We start from the raw sequence: 12,270 nt of genomic DNA on the forward strand, positions 1-12,270 counted from the left end.
AAGAGGAAAGGAGGCTGAATTTAGATAAATATTTCAATTTTTACATATATGAAGGGATCATCATACTTTCACAAATTAAGTATATTGGGAAATTAGCACTTTCCAACTTCCCCATTGGGAGACAGTTCTTCATGCATTTCTTTTTAAAAAAACTTTTTAAGTTTTATATGTAGTATAGCCAATTAATAATGTTATGATAATTTCAGGTGCACAGCAAAGTGACTGAGCCATATATATACACGTATCCATTCTCTCCCAAACTCCCCTTCCACCCAGGCTGCTCCATGCATTTTGTATGTCCTGTCTTGTTCAGCTTCTGAGCAAATAATCTATTGCACAGAGTTTACCCTGGGACATTTGCTTGTGTTCCACAGTTACTTAACCTACCTAGAGCCCATCCCCTTCCTCCCATCCTGCATCACCTCCTCCTCCTCCTTGTCCTTCAGTTGTGCCAGCAGCTTATAACAGCTAGAATCTCCCAATGTTGGGGTTCTTCTTTTTTTAATATAAATTTATTTATTTTAATTGGAAGCTAATTACTTTACAATATTGTATTGGTTTTGCCATACATCAACATGAATCTGCCATGGGTGTACACATGTTCCCCATCCTGAACCCTCCTCCCACCTCCCTTCCCGTACCATCCCTCTGGGTCATCCCAGTGCACCAGCCCCAAGCATCCAGTATCATGCATCGAACTTGGACTGGCGTTTCATTTCTTATATGATATTATACATGTTTCAATGCCATTCTCCCAAATCATCCCACCCTCTCCCTCTCCCTCTCCCACAGAGTCCAAAAGACTGTTCTATACATCTGTGTCTCTTTTACTGTCTTGCATACAGGGTTATCATTACCATCTTTCTAAATTCCATATATATATGTGTTAGTATACTGTACTGGTATTTCTCTTTCTGGCTTACTTCACTCTGTATAATAGGCTCCAGTTTCATCCACCTCATTAGAACTGATTCAAATGTATTCTTTTTAATGGCTGAGCAATACTCCATTGTGTATATGTACCACTACTTTCTTATCCATTCATCTGCTGATGGACATCTAGGATGCTTCCATGTCCTGGCTATTATAAACAGTGTTGCAGTGATCACGTGCAATGCACGTGTCTCTTTCAATTATGGTTTCCTTGGTGTGTATGCCCAGAAGTGGGATTTCTGGGTCATAAGGCAGTTCTATTTCCAGTTTTTTAAGGAATCTCCACACTGTTCTCCATAGTGGCTATACTAGTTTGCATTCCCACCAACAGTGTAAGAGGGTTCCCTTTTCTCCACACCCTCTCCAGCATTTATTGCTTGCAGACTTTTGGATAGCAGCCATTCTGACTGGCATGAAATGGTACCTCATTGTGGTTTTGATTAGCATTTCTCTGATAATGAGTGATGTTGAGCATCTTTTCATGTGTTTGTTAGCCATCTATTAGTCTTCTTTGGAGAAATATAGAAAACTATAAAACACTGGTGAAAGAAATCAAAGAGGACACTAATAGATGGAGAAATATGCCATGTTCATGGATGGAAAGAATCAATACAGTGAAAATGAGTATACTACCCAAAGCAATCTATAATTCAATGCAATCCCTATCAAGCTACCAATGGTATTTTTCACAGAGCTAGAACAAATAATTTCACAATTTGTAAGGAAATACAAAAAACCTCAAATAGCCAAAGCAATCTTGAGAAAGAAGAATGGAACTGGAGGAATCAACCTGCCTGACTTCAGGCTCTACTACAAAGCCACAGTCTTCAAGACAGTATGGTACTGGCACAAAGACAGAAATATAGATCAATGGAACAAAATAGAAAGCCCAGAGATAAATCCACACACCTATGGACACCTTATGTTTGACAAAGGAGGCAAGAATATACCATGGAGAAAAGACAATCTCTTTAACAAGTGGTGCTGGGAAAACTGGTCAACCACCTGTAAAAGAATGAAACTAGAACATTTTCCTACACTATACATAAAAATAAACTCAAAATGGATTAAAGATCTAAATGTAAGGCCAGAAACTATAAAACTCCTAGAGGAGAACATAGGCAAAACACCCTCTGACATAAATCACAGCAGGATCCTCTATGACCCACCTCCCAGAATATTGGAAATAAAAGCAAAAATAAACAAATGGGACCTAATTAAAATTAAAAGCCTCTGCACAACAATGGAAACTATATGCAAGGTGAAAAGACAGCTTTCAGAATGGGAGAAAATTATAGCAAATGAAACAACTGACAAAGAACTAATCTCAAAAATATACAAGCAACTCCTGCAGCTCGATTCCAGAAAAATAAATGACTCAATCAAAAATGGGGTTCTTCTTTTATGATGCAGCCCACCACTCATGCAGAAAATGCCTGGCACATATCATGTTTCCCTGCAGGAAATGGGAAAGCAATGGAAGACATTTCTCTGGCTGATGCTTTTGCCATCTCTCTAAGTCAAATCTCCTGTGTCTTCTCTCAGTGTATGTATAGGAAACAGTGACAGCCTAACTTGTTAGCTTGAAAGTAGGGTAAAGTCTAGACCCTTCATGTTTTCTAACCTAACTAGCATGCACAAGGAATTGCAAACCCAAGTGCCCATGGAAACCAGGCAAGGGATGTGAATTAAGAGAACTGGTAATGGTGTAAAATAATTCATGGCAACTGACTTTCAGCCTTAGAGTTAGGTGTGATAGAGAGTAAAGGGGACTGCAGCAATTACAGGCAGTATCTTCTTGAGAAATATCCTGCCTTAGAAGTATTTGCTGGGACTTCCCTGGTGGTACAATGGTTAAGACTTTGCCTTCCAATGCAGGGAGTGCAGGTGCGATCCCCGATTGTGAAGCTAAGATCTTGAAAAGCCAAAATATAAAACAGAGGAAATAATGTATTCAATAAAGACTTTTTAAATGGTTCACATCAAGAAAATCTTTTTTTTTTTTTTTTAAGAAATATTTGGCAACTTATTCTACTTGACACAGGCTTCCCCCCCTGTTCCATTTCTGGGTTGGGAAGATCTGCTGCAGAGGGGATAGGCTACCCACTCCAGTATTTGTATTCTTGGGCTTCCCTTGTGGCTCAGCTGGTAAAGAACCCATCTGCAGTGTGGGAGACCTGAGTTCGATCCCTGGATTGGGAAGATTGCCTGGAGAAGGGAAAGGCTAACCAATCCAGTATTCCAGCCTGGAGAATTCCGTGGACTGTATAGTCCATGGGGTTGCAAAGAGTTGGATGTAACTGAGCCACTTTCACTTTTCTACTTGAAAGCACTGTTGGAGTTAAACTAAGTTCACAAGAAATGAACCATCACCATTTAGTCTCTTCTGTTATTAATGATGAGAAATGCCAGGATAGGGAAGACTTTTTTTCCTTCTTAGTAACCAGGGGAACAGTTGGCACAATGTCAAAGTAGACTTGTACAGAAAAACTGAATTCTTACCAATCCGTATATTGTGAAGCCTGACAAGAAGAAATATTGTTTTTTTTTTTAGATATATATAAGCTGAGTCATATGCTAGTTTTAGTTTTTGAGAAAACTCAATAGTGGCTTTGCCAGTTTACATCCCCACCAACAGTGTAGGAGGGCTTCCCAGGTGGCTCAGTGGTTAAGAACCCACATGCCAATGCAGAGAACTTGAGTTCTATCCCTGGGTTGGGAAGAACCCCTGGAGAAGGAAGTGGAAACCCATTCTGCTACTCTTATCTGGAAAATCCCATGGACAGAGGAACCTGGTGGGCTGCAGTATACAGGGTCACAAAGAATTGGACATGATGGAGCACACATACACATGCAGCAGGGTAGGAGGGTTCCCTTTTCACCACAACCTAGTCAACATTTGTTACTTGTGTTCTTGTTGATGATAGCTGTTTGGACGAGTGTGAGGTGGTATCTCATTATGGTTTTAATTTGCATTATCCTGGAGCTTAGTGATGTGGAGCATCTTTTCCTATGCATGTTGGCCATCTGCATTTCCTCTTAGGAAAATTCAGCTCTTCTGCCCATTTTTAAAGATTAGGTGGTTTGTTTTCCTGATGTTGAGTTGTAGAAGCTGTTTATATATGTTGGATATTAACTCCTTGTAGGTCACATCATTTGCAAAAATCTTCTCCCATTCAGCAGGTTTTCTTTTCATTTTGCTGATGGTTTCCTTTGCTGTGCAAACGCTTTTCAGTTTAACTAGGTCCAATGTGTTTCTCTTTTTATTCTATTTTTGTTTTAGAAGACAGATTTAAAAATATTTTGCTGTGATTTTTGTCAAAGAGTGTTCTGCCTATGCTTTCCTCTAGGACTTTTATGGTTTCTGATCTCAGGTCTTTAATCCATTTTGAGTTTATTTTTGTATATAGTGTTAGAGAATGTTATGATTTCATTCTTTAACATGTAGCTGTCAGTTTTCCCAGAAATACTTGTTGAAGAGACTATCTTTTCTCCATTGTATATTCTTACCTCCTTTGTCATTCATTAATTCACCATTAAGTGCATGGGTTTATTTTTGCCAAACTATTTTTCATAGTGACTATATCATTTTGAATTCCCATCATCAATGCATTGGATTTCCAGTTGTTCCACACAGGATTTGTGCTTTTTATAAGTTTTAAGCAAGAATTTCAAGTCTTTCCGAAGATGAGTTATATTAAAAATTGATATATATTATCCTGGAATTTTGTAACTTTTTCCCCAATGCAGGGTGGTTAAACTAAGTGACAGGCTGACTCCATTCCATTTTTTCTTTCTTTTGAGTTAATAGTGTATGTGTATGTGTATATGTACATATGTACATATATATAACTCACTTATGAATTAATATGCATATGTTAGGAAATTGAAGGTATTTTCGTAAAAAATATGATTAAATTCTGTCTTACATATGAATGATTAGTTTCTATATCATGTAAACACTTCAGTGAATAACTCGGTTTCCTCAATATGGAAAAGAATCTATTCAGACAAGCCTTTAGAGGCTTATTAATATAAGAGTTTTTGGCTATGTTAGAGCTAAAATTTCCTATGTAGCTGACAAGACCACTCCATCTTTATTTGGAGCATGCAATAGCCCATGAAAAGAACAACTTAAAAGGGCTGGATTACTTTATAAAAATTTCAAGCCAGTAATAGTTCTCATGTAAGTAGAATTAGCCTCTGCACATAATGCAGGTCATTCAGACTGAACTGGAATTTTCAATTGCCTTTTAAGTCATTCAGTAAGGTGCTAATGAAACTTAGGAGGAAAATTTGGCTTCCCTAATGTTCAGAGTGGCAATACTGCCTTGCATACAATAACATTAGTGTTTTAATATCCTTTCATTTATTCTGGGAAAAACACCAAGAGAGAAAGTGAATTTTCCAGAATAGAGACACTTGGGTTTGCTTTCTTGTGACTAGTTTCTTAGGGTAATTTGCAAAGCTTTTTGCAAGACTGAAATAAATACAGGACAGAAGTAGAATTGAACTTTAACATTCATAACTTTTCTCAAGATATGATTATCAAGTAGGCTTTTTTAATGTCTGCCTTAATTAAATATTCAAAAGAGGCTGAGACTGCAGTTATACATGCAAATTGACTTTTTTAGTATCTCAGCTTGAAATTCATTCTTTCTCAAGAATGCTACCATTTAGAGGTTAGGAAATTGAAGATATTTTGGTAAAAATTATGGTTAATTTTTGTCTTAGCGCAAGACCCAACTGTCCTCTGCCACGGATTATTTCTGTCTTCCCACTGACAGTGCTAGTAGAAACATTATCAAAATGCTTATTGTGTAATACGAAGTAACCCCAATGCAATGCTCCTTGTATAGACAGCATCCACTCACAAATGCTGCTTACCTGGTGTGGACTGTAAATGAAAGAATTTGTAACTTTCTCAAATGGCCAATTCTTGAATTTGTGACTATATAAAGACAGCAAAAGGAATGCTTTGGGACACTTGAGCCCACCCACCCACTCGAATGGAGCTATGTATGGTTATATACCCATACAGTTAGCTTATAGATATTTATATGTACAGTTGTGCTTATCATAGGCTTGAGATTCTATTATATCAATTTTCTATTCCTTCTCATGAATGAAGCAAGATAAGCATGATCAGTATAGCCAAGTTAGTAAAGCTTATTTTTATTTATCCTAATTTTTCCTTTTTCTTAGATCTTCTGAGCCTCTTGTTACCATGTCCTCTGTTGTATTGCAGTGATATTGATCCAAGGAATGTATTAGTAATTAATTAATGTATAGTTATTAATCAGTCCTCACACCTTTTTCTTATTGTTCACCCAACTGCTGTCTTTATTTTCTATAAAATAAGAGATATTTTATTACAGTGTTTTCTGTCAAATTCTGACTGCTGGCTTTTTGTTTATTAGAATACATTTGTGTTCCTGTTTTCTCCCCCTGTAATGTTTTTTTTAAATCGTGCTAATGGTGAAAAGAAGGGTGCATTTTATATTTGCAGTGATCCATTTTGAAACAGCAGACTTCCTGTTATTCAGACAGTGTTAGGTGGACTATATTTGCCCATTAGTTGAATACATAAACCTTTTCCAAATTGATTAATTTCCTTAGTGACATATCAGGGAGAAAATTCTAGTAATTCTGGAGAAAATCTAGAAAGCTGGTGGAAGATGTCAAGAGGCTTAAGGTCAGTAATTTGACCTTTTAATTATCTTTAGGGCATGAATAATGTATGAAACAACTTTTAGTGGAGGATAGACTTTGAAGAATGAAATAAAATTTCAATTTCCATATATAGCATTTGTGAAGAAAAATGAAACAGAAACATATATTCCTATACTAGTGGAAAAATGGAATGTGTTTTTATGAGTTTGCTTACTGTTCTTCATTATATAGCAGAATTCCTAGTAAGTGTGCAACATATTTGCATGAGTATTAAAATAATTCATCATGATTAATTCTGCTATAGTAAATCTCAGCCCTAATTACAATCTGCCATATACTATCGTGGTTTGTCAGTATTTCATATTTTACTGGAGTTGCAGTGGAATTGCAGCTCGTATAACAGCACCGATGTCATCTGAGTTCACTGTGATTAATGTGGTTCTGAAGGAGATCTAATAACGATTAGCCGGTTTCATAAAGTGTTACAGAATAAGGTCGATGTGAGAAAAATTTTAAAGCTCTTCACAATGTGCAGTCTAGCAAGTACCTCTGGCAACAAATTGGGTTTCTTGAAGGATGAAGAGATTTAACCTTGGAAACAGATGAGCTACTAGGGCAACGCTGGGCAGAGGTTCAGTAATTTGCCTTAAAGGCTCGGAGGAAAGCAAGACAAGTCTAGAATTAATGATGGAAAGTCATAAAGAAGTAGACATCGGTCTGATACACTGAAGTCTCAAAAAATCAAAACTTTCACCAGAAACAGGGTGAAAGTGGGCTTCATGGATATAATGGGCCCAGTAAGGTGTGGAGCTTCCTATGACTGGAAGTATTTGGTAGAGAGACAAGGTGCCTGCTTATGGAGAGTTTTACAAAGTATGATTTTAATGGTTCAGAAGAGGAGATTGTCTTTAGGTAAATTCTGAATTCCTTTTCAACCATGTGTATCCATAAATGAATTTCCTTCACAATATCAACACATTTCTTATATTGTCCTTAGATTTTGGTGGAGGCTTCAGTGGGAGATGGCTTTACTGGAGACATTGCAATTGATGACTTGTCATTTATGGACTGCACTCTCTACCCTGGTAAGGAAGGATATTTCAATGTATGACTGCTTTCAAGCCTGTTTACTTGAATAAAATTCCAAGGAAATCAATATTTCATTTCCAGAAATATTCCACAAATATTCTCGCTTCTCTCTATTCTTTTAATATATTAACCCTGGAAAAGGTTGCAAATCTTTGTAATTCATCAAACTCTTTGCAAACATAGTAAAGAGGTTTGAATCAGTTGTGTATACATCCCATCACATTCAAAGTATTAGGAAAATGTGTCTGAAGTTAAACAGTAATTCTATAATATTGGGTGGGGGGGGCAGTTATAATAACTGAACTGATTGCTTTGTAATTACATTGTTTTGGAAACTTTAGTAACCATTCAGTTACCTTCAGTGATGTCTTACTCTCAAGCTGCACTTTAAACATTCCTGAAGATTGCTGCCAGCCATTTCCTTTCCAAGTTATAGACTTCTTTCCATTAAAAAACTAATATATTTATTCCAGATTTATATCTCCATCCTCAAATTTCCCCTGAACTCCAAAAAGAAAGTGTCACTTAAGTTGTGTCTGACTCTTAGAGACTCTATACAGTCCATGGAATTCTCCAGGCCAGAATACTGGAGTCGGTAGCTCTTCCCTTCTCCAGCGGATCTTCCCAACCCAGAGATCTAACTCAGGTCTCCCACATTGCAGGTGGATTCTTTACCAGCTGAGCTGCCAGGGAAGCCCAAGAATGCTGGAACTCCAGACTTGGATACTAACCACCTATTCAGTATCCAAACTTAGATGTAATGAGCATCTCAAAGATAACTAGGGAAATAACCTAAAACAAACATGCCCCAAGGGAGACTCATTCCAGCAGTGCATAGTGATCTACTAGGGTAGATATCAAGCTCTTGGAAGGTGATATTGGGATTGAGACTGTAGACTCTTTAATTGCATGAGACGAGGAAGCACAGTCTCCTCCTTAGAGTGATCAGAGGTTGGGTAGTTTAAAAATCAATTGCATTCATCCAAGGAGAGCCTTTTCATATGCTGAAAACTTTACCTACAATGGTCCATCAGAGTATCTACCCCTCCCCAGACATAATCAGAGGGCTGGATTCCAGTGCTTTCTGCTGTAGCTACATGTCCCAGCTCCAATTTTCCAGCTCATCATTCTGGCAGGGTTAATATCATCTTCCGTGTAGTAGTTTCCATGGAATTCTGCAGAGTCAGACCCCTCTGTGGAAAGCCAGGAAGGATGAAATCAGAATTCAACAAGTTTACCTTTATCCCTCAATGTGTAAAAGTAAATTTTTGATGACCCATTGTCCCCTCAATCCTATCATTTTTTTCCTGCCTTCTTGTCTCGGTGAATGACAATTTATCTCTAGTTGCTTATACTTCACAACAAATTTGATCAACCACTAAGCTACACGTGTATCCATACTCCACTTCTCATTTCCCTTGCTTCTCTCCTCTTGGTCCAAATCACCAGTGAAGTGTCTCTGTATAGATTTTTGTGATTGCTTTTTAAATGATCTCTGCTTCTACCCTTGAACCATATAATCTCTTCTCATAACAGCAGCCAGAATGATCCTTTTCAAACTTACATAAGCTCATGTCACCCTAACCTGAGCCTTGCTATGACATCCATCTCATTCAGAACAAAAGTCAAACTTCTTATAATAACATCCAAGGAATAAATGACTGGCACTGTCAAATATGGCTCTGTCTTTACCGTCTACCACTGTGCTTTTTTTTGAAAGCCCCTTATTTTTAAAAATTTATTTGTTTAATTTTTGTCTGTGCTGGCTCTTCATTGCTGCACCTGGACTTTCTCTAGTTGCGGTGAATAGGGGCTGCTCTTAAGTTGAGGAATGCAGGCTTCTCACTGCCGTGGCTTCTTGTTGTGGAGCATGGGCTCTGGGTGCTTTGGTTTCATTAGTTGTGACTCATGGACTTAGTTGCCCCACAGCGTGTAGGATCCTCCAGGACTAGGAATCAATCCTGTGTCACCTGCACTGGCGGGTGATTTCTTAACCACTGAACCACCAGGGAAGTCCTGACCAACGTGCTTCTAATTGACGGCCCTCAATGACAAGACCTCTTAGCTGGTCCTTGAATACTCCAACCCCCTTATGCCTCAGGACTTTTATACCTGCTTTCCCCTCCTCCTGGAATGTGCTTCCTCCAGATATCCATTTCACCTCCTCCTTTCTGATCTCTGCTAGAGAATTTCTTGTCCAGTAAAACCCTCTCTCAACCTATATCCCGCCTCTCTCCCAAACATACACACATCTCTTCTTACCTCTTTACCTGACATTTTCCATCTCCTGTTTTTCTCCATAACACCTATCACCTTATAGTCAAATTTGATTTTCTCCCATAATAATGTTGCATGAGAGCAGGGATTTTATTTGATCACTGCTGTATCTTGTAGTATAAACAGTACATGGTGCACAGTAGTACTCAATAAGCATCTATTGGATAGATGGGTGGGTAGGTGGAGAGATGTCTATTTTTTTAAGTGCTTATATATTTTAGTTTATTATTACTATTGCTAAAATATTAATTCTGTATGTAAGATACTATATGTCAGCCTCTGTTGAAAGCCAAATCTCTATGGCTTATAACCAGTAGCATTTATTTCTTGCTCTCAAGTGTGTCAGTTGGCATAGAAAAATAACAGCAAACATACACTCTTCTTGTTCATATCTCTGTATAATTCTATGTTGTTTTAATTGTTTTAGGCACTTAGTTGTGTCTGACTCTTTTGTGACCCCATGGACTGTAGCCCACCAGGCTTCTCTGTCCTTGGGATTTCCCGAGCAAGAATACTGGAGTGGGTTGCCATTTCCTACTCCAGGGGATTTTCCTGACCTAAGGATCAAACCTGCATCTTCCTGCATTGGCGGGCAGATTCTTTATCACCGAGCTACCAGGGAAGCCCCATAATTCCATGTAGTTCCAAACTATATATCTGTGTGATATATATATTCTGTGTGTCCTGTCTATCTGGGACCCAGGCTGATGGACCAAATCCTTGTCTGACACATTCTGTTTTTAAGTCAGAGGGTTAGAGAAAGAAAGCACACTTAAAGCTTCTATTAGGGCCTTGTGTACTAGCTTCCACTGGTCAGAGTGAGTTAAGTGATCAAGCCTAACAATGGGGCATGGCAGTATTTGCTACAGTCAGGGAGCTTGGCAAGGACAGAAAATACAGAAAGTCCTTAAAAGAAAGGGAGCTGATAAATGGTTGTATTCCATGGTGGTCTAGTGGTTGGGTATCTGCCTTCCAGTGCAGGGCATGCAGGTTTTATCCCTGGTAGGGGAACTGGGCTCCCACATGCTACAGTACAACTAAGGCCATGGACCACAACAACTCCGAGTCTGTGTGCTCTACAGACCTCGTGCCACAACTAGAGAGAAGTCCATGGGCCTTGGTGAAGATCCTATGTGCTGCAACTAAGACCCAACAGTGCCATAAATAAATAAGTAAATAAATATTGAAAAACACACACTTAAATATTGTATATCACTCTCCATATCATCTTATATAATTCTGTAACCTTTTAAAAATCTGGAATAGTGCTTGGTCCAGCACAGGTTGAAGAGAACTTGAACGATGAATAGATTGGATGTGTTTGTTATCCCAATTTTGTGGAGCAAATTGAGAAGGAGATAGCCAGTCTAAGGCTGAGTTAGCTATCAAATGGCAGAATGCAGTCTTCTTCTTTGGATCAGAATGCTTATCACTATCATTATATTGCTCATCAAATGCATTAACCTCCCAAGGAAGAAAAAGTGATTTCCATTTTAGGGATATGAAAGATGAAACTTAAAGAGCATAGATGACTGGGATGAGAATACACAGTTGAAAGCTGTAATGAGATTTTCACCTAAGGTGTCTGATTTCAGTAGCCAAATCACCTCCCACTCTTAACTTAGGGAGAATGGCTGTAACCCTAGTGGTGGAAGGGAATAAAGAATTCATAAGGAGAACCAAGACATCGTGGATACTGTTGCTGCTTTAATTATAGTGCTGCATGTGTTCTGTAGCTGATGTTTCCAAGGTGGAGAGGAAAGAGCTGCCAGAAACAAGGGCAGAGATGTGAAATATCAGTTACACACCATTAGTCCCAATTTTCTGGTTTACATTTTGAAAGAAAAATATGGAATTTTAAAGACTGTCTGAACTGTGTGGTTTTCATGTTGGCTTCATAACAAAAGAAACTTTGGGTTGAAACTGCAGAATCTGATGAAGCCATATGTCTCATAAAGGAAGTTGATGTAATCTTACTATAAGATGAAAATGAAAATAAAACTAGGCTTTTAATAAAAATATTGCTTTTGATGATTATCAGTCAGTGTTTTGTCATGACATCACATTAGCTGAGATGGGATCAGTGTATGTAGAATCCACTTACATTGATTTGCTTTCAGTATAAACATTATTTATGACATGTTCTCCCTCTTGATTAATGAAACAAAACAAATAAAAACTAAAAAAAAAAAAAGCACAAACTATTGACCTTATGTCCAAAGTACAGTTTTGTAACCTGTAATTTCATTTTATACCAAAAGTGGCTAAAGTGAAGTAGATTTCATTTATACCCATTTC

General features: G+C 38.0%; 1 protein-coding gene across 3 annotated transcripts in view; it reads left to right on the forward strand.

Annotated features, from left to right (window-relative positions):
- MALRD1 (MAM and LDL receptor class A domain containing 1) overlaps positions 1 to 12,270 on the forward strand; it is a 600,846-nt gene that overhangs the window by 152,534 nt on the left and 436,042 nt on the right. For all 3 annotated transcript variants that reach the window (XM_042230497.1, XM_060397269.1, XM_042230498.1), the window contains exon 20: positions 7,604 to 7,691. In XM_042230497.1, coding sequence (XP_042086431.1) covers positions 7,604 to 7,691 — 88 coding nt within the window. The remainder of the gene's footprint in view (positions 1 to 7,603; positions 7,692 to 12,270) is intronic.

This window comes from Ovis aries, chromosome 13 (genome assembly GCF_016772045.2).
Source record: "Ovis aries strain OAR_USU_Benz2616 breed Rambouillet chromosome 13, ARS-UI_Ramb_v3.0, whole genome shotgun sequence".
Classification (NCBI taxonomy): domain Eukaryota; kingdom Metazoa; phylum Chordata; class Mammalia; order Artiodactyla; family Bovidae; genus Ovis; species Ovis aries.